Consider the following 20,161-nt stretch of genomic DNA (forward strand, 5'->3'; position numbering starts at 1 on the left):
AAAACTAAGGTAGCCTCTCTCTAAGCTTGTGATTGTGTATGAAATCTATATATGAATGAAACTTATATATATTTATATATAAATAAAATATGTACATTTATTCCTTTCTAAAATTAAACTTTATATTTTCATAAATGTGTGTGTATGTGTCACTGTCTGTGTATGTGTGACTGTGTGCATTTCTATTTTTTTTTCTGGTGGTTTTCCATAGAAGTTAGGTTTAAATGTTGTTTCTAAAAAATGCTGAAAATGAAAGCTAATTGCCTTAGCAATATTAGATCATCAAAATAGAAAGCACTACAGAAAATTTTAAAAAGTTTTAGCCCAATTTGTTAAATTGCTTAACCATTACATGGAACAAAGTGTTTTTCTGTATAATAATGTTCAATATCATTTTCTCCCTCGTTAGGAAACTACATACTTATTGATGTTTGTGAAGCTATGCACAAAAGAGAATTTCCTTCCTTAGAATACTGTTTGTTAGTCTGAAATATGTTTATGAAGTCATTGACTAACTGCCTGCAGAACCGATAACACATTTTCCTCCTGTTTTCTTGGCAGGTGAATATATTGTTATGACGGTTTACTTCCACCTCAGACGGAAGATGGGTTATTTTATGATTCAGACCTATATTCCATGCATTATGACAGTGATTCTTTCTCAAGTTTCATTCTGGATAAATAAAGAATCAGTTCCCGCTAGGACTGTATTTGGTAATTGCAATTCATTTCTTGGGTGTTTTTGTTCACATTACATTTTATTCGTGATTCATGGGATATTTCTAAGAAAATCTTAAACCCTAATACATCAGGCTATCCTGAATAAGGAATCACATAGGCTTTCATTTTTATGTAGCCGGTACAAAGTAATAAAGCCTGGGGAGAGTCAGGCATCCTTCCTTTCCTCTGGGGCCATGCATCAGATTTCCCTTGTTGAGAACCAGACAGGTGTAGACCAAATGTGAATCTGGACATAATCTCACTTTCAGTGATATTCTTGGGCTCTTAGTAGAATGCTGTGTAATTGAATTAAAATTATATCTGTGTGTTAAAATGAAATGCATTGGCAGCTTAAAATAAAACAAATAAAAGTCATGGCTGAATGAATATGAAAGCCTTAGAATAATTTAGCTTTTAATGAAGAGGAACAAAATGCAAATGGTTTAAATGCATTGAATTGGGAGGTATTATGTGCTTAGTTTATAAGCTCATCTACTTACATACTTCTTTTTTTCTAAACATTGTTTTTACTTTTTGTTTTTATTGTGGCTTCATATATACTGTATAGTATTCTGAACCATATAAAGTTCAGAGCATATGAGTTTACAATTTTCATAACAATGTATTCTACATATCAGTCATGCTTTTAAATAGTGGAATTTGTTATAATTATGTTTATTTTAATGTCTTTCTCTATTGTTTCTCTGCTCATTGTGAGTAACAAAAGCATTCAGTAGTAGAATAAGAAGAAAAACGATCAGAATTGCTCTGGAATGGTGGTGTAGTCCTCACAAGAGTGCCAATTCCTCTTTGCTTTTCTACCTAGTAGGATCACAGCCATGGTATAATATCCCTTATCACACAATAGCTGAAGAGATACTGGTGCAAATGAACTAAATAGAATGGGAACTTTTCATCCTACCTCCCCATCCTTTTTGAGAACTGTTGATTAGGGTGTCTTAGTGTCTTCAATGGATCTGAAATACTCTGTAGATAGCTATCCTCCCTTTAATCTTAGGTTTCTCTAAGAACGTGTTGGAGTATGAGGATGCATTACAAAAATAGAAAAAAAAATATTGGAATTATACTGGAGAAACTCATATCGGGGGGCAATGGTGGAGGGAGGGTATGATCTTAGGAAGGCAGTAAGGAGGTATAATGGTACCTTAAAGAGTTGTGAGGGTTCAATTAAAGAATAACTGCACAATTCAAAGTATTGAATAAAATTTAGCTCTTAAATGTAGATTTGAAAAGAGAGAAAACAACAAATCTAAGCTGTGGGTGTCAGCAAGTCTAGGTTTAAATCCAAATCTGCCACTTATTTTCTCCATTCATAAGATTGTGACAATATATCTCACCTTCATAGACTAGTGAGGATTTAAAAAATTACGTATAGTACTCAATATAGGGTATCTGGACCACTTGGTTCATATTAATTACTTACTCCAATACTTCTCCAATCTAAGGAAGATAGATTTTGTTCTGATTTAGTTTCCTTGACTTTTACGTGTTTTAAAGAAAGCATAACTTTCTAGTGTGTGCTATTGGATGCTCTGCTAAGTTCTTGATGTTCATTATCTCATTTAACACTCAAGCTAATTTTGTGTCTTCACACATCATCTTTTGAAGCACTCTGACTAGGCAAGAAGTATCTACTGAAGCTGAGCATCCAAAGTCTCTTAACTTTTTCTTGTAAAAAAAATATAAGTATTTCAGGAGCTACCCTCATTAAAAATTAAAAAGAAAACGCAAAAGTTTCTACTATATCTTACAAATAAAAAAACTCTTGTATACATATTGTTTTTTAAGAAAAATGATCCTGAAGAGCATATAGAACAGCAATTAATGATCTATCATAGATGCCTGTAATCAAGGGGTGATGGTGCCATAAGTGCAGAATGTGGAGGCAAAAAGCCTACTTTCTTACCCAGGGACTATCACTTATTAGCTGTGGACCTTCAGTAAGTTACCTTTGCCTGCTTCCTCATGTGTTAGAACAGGATGAATGATTGCATGTGCCTCGTAGGACTGCTGTAAGGATTAAATGAGTTGATTCAGAAAAGCACTTGAAATAATGCCACATGCATAGAAAATATGATTTAAGTGTTATTTATTAGTATGGCATTCCATGCTGCTATCTACTTCATTTGAGAATCATTACTTGATATATTAATGTGACTACCTGCCATATATTATTATTATTGTGATGACTTGATAACCTTTTATTTATTTCTTGATTGATTACAACCTGACAGCTACTGTTCTTCTCAATTGTCCGCAAATAATAGAAATTCCCAGTGGTGCGGTGAAGACTAGTATTGATTACAGCTGTACTCACCCAACATTTCCTATCCAAATAAGACATTTTAAGAAAACTAAGTAGCAAGAAGTAAGGATACTAGTAGTACCAATGATAAACAGATTTGCCAAATAATGTTAACCTTAATAATTACTCAGCAAGGTAGTCATTATTTTCTATAGATAAGGAAAATGACTCAAACATATTAAGAAACTTCTCTAAAGTCAAATTGTAATTAGTGGACCCAAAACAATTTCTATCTAACTTTGACAACTCAGTCATTCTGTCTTCACAGGAGGTGTGGGGATGTGGGGGCTTGTGGAGAATTCCAGAGCTGCTGAGTGAGATTATATGGATGTGTGCTAAAGATACTTTGTGGCTGTTTTTGTTTTTTATTTTTTCATTGGAAATTTACCCATCTTTTGTGCCCATGTGCCAAGATATTGTTTTCAGTTGAGCAGAGAAATTATGTCGGTAATTAAGTGTTCAAAGACCTAAGATGTGTCAGATTGATAATTATTAGACTATCATTGAGGGTCTATGAAGGTACTTTCTTAGGAAAGTTAAATTTTAAGTATTTAGGAGGAAACTAGAAATCTATTTGCATATGAGATTTAGGTAAATATTAGTTCTGGGCAAATTTTTTTCTTCCCTAACTCTTATTTACCTTTCTACTCATAAGAAGATAATTTGTTGGGTCAAAGACATCATTAGAGACTGTGCAAAAACAAAACCAAAAAAAAAAAATCAGTGTAATGAAAGGAGCAGAGTGTGCTAAAAATCTCTCCAAAGGCCTTCTATCTCCAAAGCTGTATGCCTCTAAGTTTTCTAATTATTCCAGTATAGTAAAACATTAAACACAAGTAAATGCCAGCTGGCATATCTTAATCATTGCTATTTCATTTTCTAGGAGTGGCCAGCCAAAAATTCACTCTTGTGTACAGTCTTTGCCTACTCTTACACATCCTCACTCAGCTTCTAGGCCAGCCAATATGGTGCATATTCAGCATGCTAAATGCAGGGAATGGCATCAATAATTGGATATATTTTTTTAAATGTGGCTTTTAAATGTGTTCAGGGTAGATGCTGGCTAAGCCATACATGACAGATGAATTGTCTTCTTGGATGCAGAGGAAACATGGATTCTTATTCTGAAGAGTTGGTTTCTGTTTGTTATTCCACTGGTTTTCATTTAATCAAATGTTCCACTTCAGACCAAGTATAATAAGCATATCCTTGTCACGGCAGTTCTTTCTTTAAATTTTAACACCAGGAGAGATAAATTTTAATGTCGAAAGAGGTGACAACATTTAAATACTTAGCCGAATGTTTGTGCCAGCTACTTTCCCAGTTTTACCAGTGTCATAAAGTAGGAACCATCGTATCTGGAGGGCTATTCTACAAACTTTAAAATCAAATTGATTGAAAATAATGCAAGATAAATGGAAGGTAGCCACCTATCCAGCATGTGTGTGTGTGTGTGTGTGTGTTGGTGTCCACATCATCATTTAACTCATGAACTTGGTGATCTATCCTCCTAAACAATTGGAAAGTAATTATTGAATTTATGGGTCAATAACTGCATTAGTATTCTGTTTGCTTGACATTGGTAAGGACAGTCACATGATAAGAGGAGAAGACAAAGACCACTACTTCTGATAACCAAGAAAAATAGTCCTATTACAAAAAAAAAAAAAAAAATAGTTCAAAGTGACATAGGGAATCTTAAGTTGCTTATATTTTAATTTGAATATCCTTTTTGGTTATCACAGTATGGTCTCTGTAGAATTTTCTGAGTACTGAGTAGTATTATTATTTATACTGTACTGTTCATATTTTATTCTAACTGCTTTTAGCATTGTTTCTATGACATTAGAGGAAAATATTACTTACATATCTGAGAAAGTTATAGAACTTTTTTGAATTCTTAATATCCCGTTAAGTTTAAATTGTTATGAACAAGAACAACATTTTCATCTATCGTCAAACGTAGCTAAAATTTTTCAGTTATTTTATTGTTTATTCATATATCTCACAGCCAACATGGGAATGGTGCCACTTTTCTGAGATTCAAAATGAAGGCCTAAATGTTCCAAGGTCTCTTTCTGAAATAAAATCCAATAAATTCACAATATAGCATTTGCATAGATATGTAGATATTTATATATTTGAATAAACTCATTTTATAATTTATTTTAGACTAATAAGAATGCTAACAATGTCACAAAATATTTTTAAAAGGGAATACGACCAAATTCTCAAGTTTCTTTCTCTGTGTGGTTTCTCAGATCTTTATAAATGATGTGTAGCTCATGTGCTGCACAGTTGCTCCAATTTTTCATGTTGTAAGCATTAAAGGCTTAGAAGAGACTGGATTTCAGAGAAAATGGATTGGTGAGGAAGTGGAAAAATGAGTTTTTATTTCCATGGATTTATCTTGTGCCTAGCACCATGTGAAATATCATAAACCTGAAGCAATCTTAGACTTGTCTGCCCTCAAGAAGACTATGGTTAATAAAGCTGTGGAAATGAGGGTTACACACATGTATCAGTTAAGGAACAGTAGTAGGCAGAATACAACAAAATTCTGAATTGAGGAGACCTATTATTTTCCCCAAATCAAAATGTTATATTCCTTTAATATTGCATTGGACTCATTATCTCTTTGGTTGAACATGCGTTATTTGCCTTTCAGCTGGGGATTGGTATTGGAATACGCAGTTTAAATGCCTTCAACATCATTGTTCTATTATTATCATCATCCCCATCCCCAAACATGTTGTGTGTCAACTTCAGGAGCTATCCTAGTCATTATATAGAATCAGCTTAAATGGATGTAGTAAATCCTCGCAAAAATTTCCAGACTTAACTGTATAATATGGGTTAGATAGACATATATACATGCAGAAATGGACAAGTGCCCAAATATTAGCATTCTTAAATAACGTGTTACTCTATAGTATCAGTGGCAAGGAGAATTTTTCTACTAAGAGTGGAAACTGGCATTTTTTCCAAGCTAAGGAAAAAGCATTCCTGGATGTGGTCCTTCAGAAGGCTATTGATGGAGGAGAAGTACTTCTGTTCTTTTTGCAAATATTTTCCAGCCAGCTGTGAACTGATGGGTAGTATAGGTCCAATATTTATAATGCCAAATTGCTCTGGAAATCTATTCTTCCAGTAATATAACTTTATTGTTTTATATAAATGAGGCTTCTGCACAACTAGTAAATTTAGTATTTTAATTCAATAGATAAAGTTTAAAGATAAGAAAGACCTATGTATAATTTATGCCTTTTCGGCAGTGGTTCTCAATAGCAGTGCTCCATGCTTGACTCCAGAAATTCTGATGCTCCAATTTAGGAGGGCAGTGTTCCTCACTTCCCATTCCTAGCTGAGAGTGCTTCAACGAGTTACTCTTCCTGATAGGTGTGTGTCTGTTGAGTCCGGTGGGTGTGTTGGCATAGTTTCCAGTATCATCCCACTGTGTGCTAGGTGCCTTACACGCTTTTAACCTTTATAGAAAACCCAATCAGTAAGTGTCAAATAAAGACCAAAGAATTTTCCAAATTCAATGCAAGACTTATTAAGCAATTATTAGAAAAACTAGGATTAGAACCATATCTTTCTCTCACTCCAAAGCCTGTGCTAATTTTATTGAACCACTAAGATTCCAATTCTCCATCAAAGATGGTTTTGTTTGAGTTATTGTAAGTTTTGTTAACCTTATCCCACCTGATTTTCTAGGTCTCTGTTGTTGGTGGCAGTGGTTTTTTTAATATGAATTATGGTAAGGTGTTTTGTCTCTCTGCTCTTTTGCTTTGAAGGAATAACAACTGTCCTCACCATGACCACACTAAGCATCAGTGCACGACATTCTTTGCCCAAAGTGTCCTATGCTACTGCCATGGATTGGTTCATAGCTGTCTGCTTTGCTTTTGTATTTTCGGCCCTTATCGAGTTTGCTGCTGTCAACTATTTCACCAATATCCAAATGGAAAAAGCCAAAAGGAAGACATCAAAGCCCCCTCAGGAAGTTCCCGCTGCTCCAGTGCAGAGAGAGAAGCATCCTGAAGCCCCTCTGCAGGTACCTGACTTAATCCGCCTTTAGTTTAAGATTTTAGCTTCCTGATCAAATTTATGTTGTTAGGAGAACAAATTGAGGACTTAAAAATCCCGATATCAACTTGTAAGTCATTTGGAAATCCAGAAAAATATAAAAGTAACTGTATGAGCTTAAACTTTATGTTGGTGATTAAAAGCTTAAAAAGTAAACAGCTGTGACAGAGCTAGATGTAGGCGAAGCTAATTGTTTGGAAGTTTCTTTCGGAGTTACATGTTTTTTTTTTCTACAGAAAAGGACAAAATCTCATGTATACTATTAGGAGGAACCTATGAACATCTGTAAGTGAGTTGAGAAAACATTCTAATAGAGTTCATGGTGCAAAGCAAAGCAGCAGTTAGTTTTTGTTTGTTTCTTTAAAAATTTTGCTTATATTTAATTTTGTGACTACATAATAGATGCATATGTTTATGATGTACCTGAGATGCTTTGATACAGGCATGCAATGTGAAATAACCACATCATGGAAAATGGGGTAGACATTTCTTCAAGCATTTATTCTTTGAGTTACAAACAGTCCAATTACATTCTTTAAGTTATTTCAAAATGTACAATTAAGTTATTATTGGCTGTAGTTGCCGTGTTGTGCTATCAAATAGTAGGTCTTATTCATTCTATTACTTTGTACCCATTAATCATCCCCATCTTCCCCCCACCAAACTCCCACTACCCTTCCCAGTCTCTAGTACCATCATTTTACCCTCTATGTTCATGAGTTCAATTGTTTTCATTTTTAGATCACACAAATAAGTGAGAACATGAAAGGTTTATCTTTCTGTGCCTGGGTTATTTCACTTAACATAATGATCTCCATTTCCATCCAAGTTGTAGCAAATGACAGGATCTCATTCTTTTTTATGGCTGAATAATCATTCACTGTATATATGTACCACATTTTCTCTATTCATTTATCAGTTTATAGACACTTAGGTTGCTTCCAAATCTTAGCTATTGTAGACAGATCTGAAACAAACATAGGAGTGCAGATATCTCTCTGATATACTGATTTCCTTTCTTTTGGGCATACACCCAGTGGTAGAATTGCTGAATCATGTGGTAGGTCTATTTTTAGTTTTTTGAGGACTCTTCAACTGTTCTCCATAGTGGTTGTACTAATTTATCTTCCCAACAACAGTGTACATGTGTTCCCTTTTCTCCACATCATCTTCAGCATTTGCTATTGCCTGTCTTTTGGATATAAGCTATTTTACCTGGGGTGAAATGATGCGTCATTGTAGTTTTGATTTGCATTTCTCTGATGATCAGTGATGTTCAGCACCTTTTCATATGCTTGTTTACAATTTCCGTGACTTATTTTGAGAAATGTCTATTGTATTAGTCCATTTTCACACTGCTGATAAAGACATGCCCAAAACTGGGAACAAAAAGAGATTTAATTGGATTTACAGTCTCACATGGCTGGGGAGGCCTCAGAATCACGGTGTTAGGTGGAAGGCACTTCATACATGGTGATGGTAAGAGAAAAATGAGGAAGAAGGAAAAATGGAAACCTCTGATAAACCCATGAGATCTCGTAAGACTTACTCACTATCACAAGAACAGCATAGGAAAGACTGTCCCCCATGATTCAATTACTTCCCCCTGGGTCTCTCCCACAACAGGTGAGCATTCTGGGAGATATAATTCAAGTTGAGATTTGGCTGAGAACACAGCCAGGCCATATTATCTGTTCAAATCTTTGCCCATTTTTGATTGGATTATCAGATTTTTTCCTATTCAGTTGTTTGACCTCTTTATATATTCTGATTCTTAATCCTTTGTCAGATGAGTAGTTTGCAAATATTTTCTTACAATCTGAGTTTTCTCTTCACTTTGTTAATTGTATACTTTGCTGTGCAGAAGCTTTTTAACTTGATGTGATCCTTTCTGTCCATTGTTGTTTTGGTTGCCTATGCTTCTAAGGTACTACTCAAGAAATTTTTGCCCAGATCAACATCCTAGAGATTTCCCTGGATGTTTTCTTGTAGTAGTGTAATGGTTTGAGGTGGTCTTAATTCATTTTGATTTGATTTTTGTATATGGCAAGAGATAGGGGTCTATTTTCATTCTTCTGCATATGAATATACAGTTTTCCCAGCACCATTTATTGAAGAGACTGTCTTTTTCCCAGTGTATACTTTTGGCACCTGTGTTGAAAATGGGTTTGCTGTAGGTGTGTGGATTTGTTTCTGGATTCTCTATTCTGTTTCATTTATCTATGTGTCTGTTTTTATTCCAGTACCATGTTGTTTTGATTACTATAGGTTTGTAGTATAATTTGAAATCAGGTAATGTGATTCCTCCAGTTTCATTCTTTGTGCTTAGGATAGCTTTGGCTATTCTGGGTCTTTTTTGGTTCCATATACATTTTAGGATTGTTTTTGCTATTTATGTGAAGAACGTCTTTGGTATTTTGATAGGGATTGCACTGAACTTGTAGATTGCTTTTGGTAGTATGGAAATTTTATTAATACTAATTCTTCCAATCCATGAACATAAAATATTTTTCAATTTTTTGGTGTCCTCTTCAATTTCTTTCATCAGTGTTTTCTAATTTTCATTATAGATATCTTTCATTTCTTTGGTGAAGTTAATTCCTAAGTATTTAATTTTATGTGTGGCTATGGTAAATAGGAATACTTTTTTATACGTTTCTCAGATTAACTGTTGACATACAAAAATGCTGCTGATTTTTGTATATTAATTTTGTATCCTGCAACTCTACTGTATTTGTTTATCTGTTCTAACAGTTTTCTTGTGGAGTCTTTAAAGCAGCAGCTCTTAACATGGCCACACATTAGAACTACTCCATGGGGAAGGGTGGGGCCTGTACTTGTGTATTAAAGAAGAAAACAAAACCAATAAGCAAGAAGATAAATAGTTGTAGTAAATGTACATTCAAAATTAGGAATTCTTGACCTAAAGGGATAGATCTAAGAAGATGTGGAAAGCCCAATAAGAGCTATTGTATTTTACATTTGATACATCTGTGAGTCTGTGATTTAAAAAAACAAACAATTAAAAAGTGTCTTTTTCTTCATGGAGTCCAACTGTACAAAAATAATAAGATCTTCATAAAAATGTAGAAGCAAACAAGCAGCGCCCCTTTTGCTCTCTTTCTTCTTCTTCTTCCTCAGCTACTCCCCTATTTCCTTCTCTCTCTTTCTCTCTCACTATTGCTCTACTCAGCTTCTTTTTTGAACCAGCAGACAAATGCCTGTGGTCACTTAAACACAGTCTATGGCATCTGCCACAAACGGTAGTCTAAGACTCCCTTTGTTTGCATATACCCAAATCAACACATGTATAAATCATCAGCTTTATTCTCTATTGATCACAGGTCGGTCCCTTATTCATTCATTAGTTGATCTATTCACTCATTCAACAAATACACATTTAGGGCCAACTTTGTGCCAGATTTCCTGTTTAGAGTCTGTGAGTAGATAGTATACCATAAAACAAATATCCTGCCAGATGGAGCTTACATTTACTTGTGTGGGGCAAGGGAGAGGAGGCAGACAATATTAAAAAACATAAATAACAAAACAGGTGATGTGTTAGACGGTGATAGGGCTATGATAATAGTAAAGCACTAAAGGGGACAGGAAGTGTGGGAGGAGGATGGGATTCCGTTCTCAGATGCCAGCTGACGAAATTAGGTTAGGAGTTCATCCTGGCGAGAATTAACTGGTCAGGGTCCTGCAATTTATAGCTCTGCTCTTACAGGGCACTGGACCCTTTAAGAGTGGCATGTGTGCAGGTGAAAAATTAACATCTTTCCACTAAGTAAGTCTAGATAGTTTATGTTTTCCTTTAAATGAATTAATTTCATCACGATTTTGAAAATCATCAGAATGAATTTTACATGCTATTTATTAGTTTAAAAAGTACTGATTGAGTATGCAGTTTTATTTTCTTTCCCATTCCCCATAGGTAAACTTATACCCTCTATGCTTGTTGTTTTATTTTGCTTTGCCTTGTTGTATTGAAGCCTTGATAGAAGATTCTTTTTATGGAATCTTTCAAAAACTGGAGTCTTGAATTTATTTATTTATTTCATTGTTTCTATTTTCTTTTTTTATTAATATTATATTTTCAGTTCTAGGGTACATGTGCACACCGTGCAGGTTTGTTATATATGTATACATGTGCCATGTTGGTGTGCTGCACCCATTAACTCGTCATTTACATTAGGTATATCTCCTAATGCTATCCCTCCCCCCTACCCCCACCCCACAATAGGCCGCATATGTGATGTTCCCTTTCCTGTGTCCAAGGGTTCTCATTGTTCAATTCCCACCTATAAGTGAAAACGTGCAGTGTTTGGTTTTGTGTTCTTGCGATAGTTTGCTGAGAATGATGGTTTCCAGCTGCATCCATGGCCCTACAAAGGACATGAACTCATCCTTTTTAATGGCTGCATAGTATTCCATGGTATATATGTGCCACATTTTCTTAATCCAGTCTGTCATTGATGGACGTTTGGGTTGGTTCCAAGTCTTTGCTATTGTGAATAGTGCCACAATAAACATACGTGTGAATGTGTCTTTATAGCAGCATGATTTATAATCCTTTGGGTATATACCCAGTAATGGGATAGCTGGCTCAAATGGTATTTCTAGTTCTAGATCCTTGAGGAATCGCCACACCATCTTCCACAATGGTTGAACTAGTTTACAGTCCCATGAACAGTGTAAAAGTGTTCCTATTTCTCCACATCCTTCCCAGCAGCTGTTGTTTCCTGACTTTTTAATGATCGCCATTCTAACTGGTGTGAGATGGTATCTCATTGCAGTTTTGATTTGCATTTCTCTGATGGCGAGTGATGATGAGCATTTTTTCATGTGTCTGTTGGCTGTACGAATGTCTTCTTTTGAGAAGTGCCTGTTCATATCCCTTGCCCACTTTTTGATGGGGTTGTTTGTTTTATTCTTATAAATTTGTTTGAGTTCTTTGTAGGTTCTGGATATTAGCCCTTTGTCAGATGAGTAGATTGCAAAAATTTTCTCCCATTCTGTAGGTTGCCCTTTCACTCTGATGGTAGTTTCTTTTGCTGTGCAGAAGCTCTTTAGTTTAATTAGATCCTATTTGTCAATTTGGCTTTTGTTGCCATTGCTTTTGGTGTTTTAGACATGAAGTCCTTGCCCATGCCTATGTCCTGAATGGTATTGCCTAGGTTTTCTTCTAGGGTTTTTATGGTTTTAGGTCTAACATTTAAGTCTCTAATCCATCTTGAATTAATTTTTGTATAAGGTGTAAGGAAGGGATCCAGTTTCAGCTTTCTACTTATGGCTAGCCAATTTTCCCAGCACCATTTATTAAATAGGGAATCCTTTCCCCATTTTTGTTTTTGTCAGATTTGTCAAAGATCATATTGTTTATATTTTCTAATTATTGAGTCATGATTTTATTTGAATTCCATCATTCTGCAAGTTAATTTTGTTACTCATTTTCTAGCTCCGTGAGTTTGCCTCTTATTAATTTATTTTCACTGTGTCTTATTTAATAATAAATTTTTCTTATTGCAATAAGATTTCCTTTGCAAACAGCTTTGGCCATAATTCATACCATTAAATATGTAATATTATTATAATTATTTGCTAAATATTCTATAATTATGTTGCTACTTTTATCTGTGAACTAAGAATTATTTGTAGATAATATTTTCAAATGGAATTTTTGAAGACTTCATCAATAATTTTTAGTAATATTGCATATGTTCAGAAATATTACCTATACAGATTTGAATGTTACAGATATTTTTACTGTGCCCCGAGCTATGCTAAAAACTTACAAATACTTGATGCCAAATTGAAAAAAGTTAATTTTTAATTATTAAAACAATTTTACTTAAAGTATTATTTTGGCTGTTTAACACATAACCTTTTATTATCTTGATTTTTAAAATACCAAGAAATATTTGAAAAATTCTCCCACTGATATTATGACATCATGTTAATTTTTTGCATTTTAATTATTTTTGTTTTATACATTTTAATGTTGTGATATGCAACATGTTAAGACACATTACTGCTTTATTTCTATATCATTCCAGGCATCTAATAATAAAATAAACTTATTGCTTATTCTCATATAATGATTTTTCCTTAAATTCTACTTGGTCTGATTTTAGTACTTTTTTATAATTCTTAATATTAATTTTCCTATTATATTTATATCACTAAAATTTTCCTTATTCTTTCTTTCTTCATGTACTTTGGGAGTTACGTCATATTTGTATATCACTAGTAGTTAACTTTAAGTTTTAAAACAGCATATTTCAATTTGTGATTTTCTAATAATGTTGAAATTATAAAATATATTGACTGTTTCATGTAGCTATTAAAACTCCACAATACCGGGATTGCTATAGGTCCAAGTATTGGAGACACACACACACACACACACGCACACACACATATATATATATATAATTTTTGTGTTATAGTGAGTTGATATAGTTTTCTTTTCTTTTTTTTTTTTTTTTTGCAAACTGATGAGACATTGTACTAGTGCTATCATGGAATATTCTAAACACTTCAAAGTACTACTTAATCACAATAAAACTATTCTGCTGAATTTCCAAAGATGGGAAGAGAACTGTTAATCTTCCATGGGCTCCCTGAAACATACTTCCTGATTACAGCAATTGCCATTACAGTAAATGGTTGGTTGAGCTCATTCCATTGGCTAAGTTCATTCTGATTTAGTAACTCCTTTTTCAGCATGATCCACATGCTATGTGCAAATGGCACATCCAAGGTCAAGAAGATCAAATTTGGTTGTGAAGAACGTAGGATTATACCATTTAAGCATTGGGAAAGACTTTAAAATAAATCTAGTCAAAATATGCATTATATGCTTCGTATCTTCCACAATGTGTGACTATGTATGTGTAATGACTTACATCTCTACAGTGGTTTACTTGAAGAATATCTGTGATCTAAAGACAGTGATTAATGGGTTGGCCCACCCATTCTCCTGATTCTAGATTCCTGCCAGAGTGCAGCTGGTTTTACAGTATCACTTATCATCAAATGCCTTCAGTATCAAGTACTACTTTAACGATTAAGAACACATTAAAATTAAAGGACAGAAAGAGAAAGAGAAATAAGAAGAAAGAAATCAAGAAGGAAAAAGTATGTTAACAGCAAAATGTTACAACTAGAAAGAAATATTTATTCTAAGAATCTCGTAAGTTTTGAATTTCAGTAGAGATTTCAATCAGGAAGCTGAAACTTGCTTATTCAAATATGTGTTCCAACTTGTAAAACTATTTACTTATTCAAGTGATACTGCCTTTGCTTAAAATTTGTTTGAACTCTTCACTTTGAATTGTCTTTAGAGTCTACATGACATTTGATATTTCAGTAGCCCTTTGGGTAACTCACTAGTAGTTTGATCCATTGTTGATAACCTGGCACAGGCTTATGGTGATCATTTTGGTTCTTTGGGAAATGGAATAGTTCATGAAATATTCATGAAGCAGGGAGAAAAGGCCAATTGGCGGAATCTAAAAGCAGCTATGGGTAGCTTGAGTATGTCTTTGGGTGTCTCAGAAGGCAAACCAGCTGTTCCGTTTCTGCTCATTATTACCTTGATGCTGCATTTGCCCCGTTCTTGTTTGAGTTGAGTCTCGTTCTTGTGGTTCATTCCTTTCACATTCTTAACTACTTCTCAGGCTACCTACTATCTCACGGATGCAGGTGATTTGGATTAATAGAATAATTTGAAAAATAAACAATTATGGAACAAAAAAGAAAGCTTTCTTAATGAGATGATATTTTTAAAAATCGCTTCAATCATATATTCTTTAGTTCTTGTCCAGTCACAAATTATGCATTAATATATGCATGCTGTATCTTATGAAAAAATCAGTGATATAATGAGATGGCTAACATTAATTGTATCAGGTATTATATAATGTGCTTTATGTGTATTACTCAATTTCAAGCTCACAATAACTATTTTACAGATGAAGAAACTGAGGTTTGCAGTTGTTAGGTGGTATATTCAATATAACACAGAAAATGGTAAACCTAATATTGAAATTAATTTGGCTCTGTCTGAATGCAGAGCTCTTTTTCTTAAATATAATTCTATGGTATTTAATATTTAATATCTCTATTAAGAGTAGACATTAAATTATATGTATTATAGATATATATAATATATGCATATACATATGATGCATGTATATATGAAGTCAGAAGATAATAAGCCCAATATAGAATATTTTGTTCATATTTCTATAAATAATTAATAGCTTAATATTCTGAATGCTTTCTATGTACCAGTAATAAAAACTTTTACATTTAGTGTATAATTGAATTCTAAAAACTTATAAAATATGTTCTATTTTTATCTATGTTTTTACCATTGAGTAAATTACTCATTAAAGATCAAATAATCTTCCCAAGGTCACCTATCTAGTAAGTGGCAGAGTTGAGACAGAAAGCCTCATGCTTTTAAGCCTCAAGACTTAATGACTGATTGGATATATTGGGTGAGGGAAATGGAGGCTGAGATAGATGGTGGTGGCATCAATCACTAGGATAGGGAAGAGAGATGAAGCACATTTAATGAAGAAGCAAATTAATTCAAGTTTAGATAAGTGGAGACTTCCATAGCAGGACAACTTGTCCTTTCCCACAATAACGACTTTCTTTTTTCAAAGTTCAAGTGCAAAATTCTCTACTGTTTGCATTTCCTTTCCAATCTACCTAACTTCTATTTCCCTTTATTTCCATTTTAACCATAACTAGTCTTCCCGGACTTTTCAATTTTAAAGTCCATAGATTCTTACAATTCTATTTGCCAAATTAAAGAGCTATTTTCTCTGCTTAGAGTCTTTAAGAAAAAGATTACGTAAAAAAAGAATGTATAAGTAATAATTCAAGTACTCTTAATGATAATTATTTTTTGTATTTATCCTTCAAAGTCAAACTGTAGCCTTATTTTCTTTTTGGGGCTCATTCTGACCAAGCTCTAGGATCTTGAGGATATGGTCTTAAGTATTCAGATCCTTAAAGTAATAATATTATCTATTGGAAAGGCTTATAATAAGGATTAAGTTATGTAATTCCATAAAGTACCCAGTACAGTACTTAGTGCCTACTAAACAGTATCTGTGATTATTACTTTTTATTTCTTTAGGCATCTTAAATAAAATATACATGATCTCATTTATCACTTCATAATATCCTGTGATTTTGCTTAAATTGTTTCCTATGTGATTGCTGTATTTGTTTAGTGATATGGTGAGCTCATTAATAAAATGAATTATGACTTCATACAGCACACTTATTTTTCCATACAGCACATAGCATAGTGCTTAAAAATTACAGTTGTTTATTGGTTGGTTATGAACCAATTATAGGAATCTGACAATAAGAAATGTGGTACTTTAAAAACCCAATATATTTGTCCCCAGTTTTCAAAAAATGTGTCTTTGATTGCAACTTTTTTTTTACCTGAAATAAATGTGAGCATAAGGCAGATAGATGTTAAATAGTGAGCCGCAGCAGGGTTCCTGTGACCATTTAGGACAGCAAATACTCATTATTAGCATTCTGAGACACATTTTCAGCAGTTGGACTTGGCTAATGGGCAGCAATAGAGAACTGAGAAGGACACTTTGCGGACCAAAAAAAAGGGAAAAACAAAGAGCCTCGGCAAATCTATGCATACAGCTGTGCATTATGAGGAAAGAGTAGTTGGCTACCATAATATAGAAGCTTCATTCCATTCCTCAAGGGTATATAAACTAGATCAGTTTGAGATTTTCACTTCAATCATTCTTAAAATTCCTCTTAAAAATGCTGTTATTTAAATACTTGAAGCTAACATGCAACAAATCTTATTTTATTCATTTGTCCTTATTTCTTTCATTTTCAAACTTCGTTTTTGGCAGTTTGAAAAAGTACGTGAGGCGTACTGACAATTCACCTGACATTTAGGTGTGTTTATGACAGGAGTTTAGTGACATTCTTTAAATTTTATATAAATAAGTATCTCCCCAAACTCATACCTCTTTTAAGTACAGAATGTTCTGTAGTTAGTAATGCTCTTTAGGCAATGAGTAATTGTTTAATGCACAATTATTAAACTCTATGTTTTCAGTGCCCAAAATATTAGAACTATGTTTCATCTCCAGCCATGTTTTTTTATGTTAGTTTGTTTATTTTTCATATGTAGAGAAATGATATGCTAAGCATTAGAGCAGATCTCAGCTAGTCAGATAACAAGTGTTTACCAGGCAACTATTATGCAGTCACCCTGCAAAGCACTGAGGATTCAAAGACAAAACCTAGAACTTAGCCTCATAAGAGAGACAGGCTATTAATCTTGTTAGTGGCTGTATTTACTATACAAAAGTAGGGTCTGAGTATTAGTTTTAGAATTCAAGTATGTTTATAGTAGGGTGAACTTACTGTCAAATTTTTACTGCCACCTTAAACCTGTCTCCTGAAATACAGACCTTTATATTCAATTACATACTGGGAACCTGTTATATTTATGAATTACCTAGCAAGTGTCAGTATGTTGGGAATACTGTGCTCCTTCTTTCATAGATATGAGGGTGGTAGGGAGGATAGTCATTCAACAATTTAAAGTAAATAGTGACAAACCTTCAAAATTCTGTGAAGGGGAGGTAGAAGGGGCAATAAATTGTAGCAGAGTTGAGCTTCAAATTACTCTTTGAAATGCAAAAACATAACAAATTAAGTATCACTATTCAAAATGGCAAAGGGAAGAATAAATAGATTTTAGTAGTTTATTGAACCAATATTTTGCATATTTTGGTAATTATTGGCAATAATGTCACATGGAAAGAAAAATGCCAACATTAGCATCAAAATTGAAGACTTAGGTTCTTTCCTTTTCCTTAAGAGGAAATGCCATAAATTTAGTGCTGCATTAAGAAGGCTATATATATTAACTGGTGTTCAAGGAGGGAGTAAGGCAACATGGTTTAATACAGTAGGGTGTGTATGTGTTTGTATGTGGTATAAATATAGATGCTATAGATTAATAGTATATTTGTTCATTTATTTTCGTGTGTTCTGTGTTTATAAATAGCATGGCAAATGACGAAGCTGTGAAATGTATTTAGTATAGAATTTAGAGAACAGCATGTCATCGTCATCATCATCATCATCACCATCATTTATTGAGTACCTACTATGTACTACATACTGTGCTAGTTGCTTTACATGAATTATCTCTAATCTTTATAACAAACTCTGCCATGTGTTGTTATGTTGTTATACACATAATCTTATGGTTGTGTAAACTGAGCCTTGGTATTTTGGTAAGTTGCCTAAGTCATATGTGTGGTAAATGGTAGACTTGGATTTGAGCCTTGTCTGTTTGGCATCAGAAAGCTGGAAGGTTTCAGATTCATGGTACTGCCTCTCACCTAGAAATAACTGCAAGCAGGCATTAAGGGATTTTGTCTCTACTCTCAGTTCTCCAGTGTAGTGTAGCTTTGATCGCACAACCTAATGCTTAGGTTTCCATTTCTCCATCTGTTAAATGATGAAGTTAGGCAAGATTATATCTAAATTCACATCTAATTAAAAATGTCTGTGTTAGTACAAACCCATCCATTCTTTGTAACTAACGCAAGTTTGCTTTGCACCGGGTTTTTTTTTTTTTTTTTTTTTTTTGGCGGAGTTTCACTATTGTTGCTCCGGCTGGAGTGCAATGGCACGATCTTGACTGACTGCAACCTCTGCTCCTGGGTTCAAACGTTTCTCCTGCCTCAGCCTCCCAAGTAACTGGGATTACAGATGCCCTTCACAACGCCCAGCTAATTTGTTTTGTATTTTTAGTAGAGACAGGGTTTCACCACGTTGGCCCGGCTGGTCTCGAACTCCTGACCTCAGGTGATCCACCAGCCTCGGCCTCCCAAAGTGCTGGGATTACAGGCATGAGCCACCATGCCCGGTCACTTTGCACTTTTTAACAAGTGCTTACTTTAGTACGACTGATGTATGAAGAGCTGATTGGAGGAAGGATGGTTCTTTCTGGGGTCACTGAGTCAGATCAAATTAAATATTCAGGTTATTTCATGCTCACCTCTACAGCAGAAATCTATACTGCTCCAACAGCAATAAAAACATCAATTATACTGTGCTTATTACTTGCTGGAGAATATTTTAAGCATTTCATATATATTCATATAGTCTTCACAGCAATACTTTTTGCAGATGAGAAAATTGAGGCACAGAAAGGTCTAAGTGATTGCCCAGAACTACACAGTTGTTAAGTAACAGAGACCAGATTTAAACTCAGGGGTCTGGATCCAAAGTGTAGGTTCACAGCCACCACAGACTGTTGTCCCTCAATTACAACCCATCACAACCACTGCTGAACTCTGCTGTGTCCCTGGCCACATACTCACTCCCCAACTATCCACAATTTTTCTGAAGATTGTCTTAATGTTTACATTGTTAGAAGTGTAAGCCATACTTTGAAACTCTATCCCATTTGTATACAAACCATATCCCTTAGTCAGTGTTTTGGTTTACTTAGAAAGCGGTCAGAGAAAATTAATCACATTCTTGAAATCATCTACTTTTCATAAAATACATGCAGATTTTGTCAACTCTAAAAATTACCAATTAATTTTGCACAGTTATTTTAGCAAACTGTATACTAACTAATCCACAGTTTTCCCAACATTTTGTGACATTTTAAACATTTAGAAAACTTTAGAATATATTACCATTATTTTTTATTTGAAATAATCTATTTTATGTGCATCAACATATACAATTAACAATATTTATTTACAACATACATTGGTTTAAACGGGAGAAAAATTTGCAAGAAGTTTAAGAGATAGTTTTTGCCCTGAAATACTACATCAGGAGACAGTGTATAGTGATATAAATAATCCAGAGGAACAGGCATTGTATTTGGACACTACAAAGAAGCATGCTGAGCTTTAAGGAGTGGGGGATGATGGTAGAACTCAGACTGGTGGTGAGGTGTATTTTATTGATCGTCAGCAG

The 20,161-nt window shown here is 34.1% G+C and overlaps 1 protein-coding gene across 1 annotated transcript in view; it reads left to right on the forward strand.

The window, feature by feature from the left end:
* GABRA4 (gamma-aminobutyric acid type A receptor subunit alpha4) overlaps positions 1 to 20,161 on the forward strand; it is a 68,939-nt gene that overhangs the window by 22,945 nt on the left and 25,833 nt on the right. Inside the window, exons 7-8 of the mRNA XM_033214762.1 lie at positions 562 to 714; positions 6,844 to 7,103. Of these exons, the coding sequence (XP_033070653.1) occupies positions 562 to 714; positions 6,844 to 7,103 (413 nt within the window). The remainder of the gene's footprint in view (positions 1 to 561; positions 715 to 6,843; positions 7,104 to 20,161) is intronic.

The sequence above is a fragment of the Trachypithecus francoisi genome, unplaced genomic scaffold (genome assembly GCF_009764315.1).
Source record: "Trachypithecus francoisi isolate TF-2019V2 unplaced genomic scaffold, Tfra_2.0 Lachesis_group1, whole genome shotgun sequence".
Taxonomy (NCBI): domain Eukaryota; kingdom Metazoa; phylum Chordata; class Mammalia; order Primates; family Cercopithecidae; genus Trachypithecus; species Trachypithecus francoisi.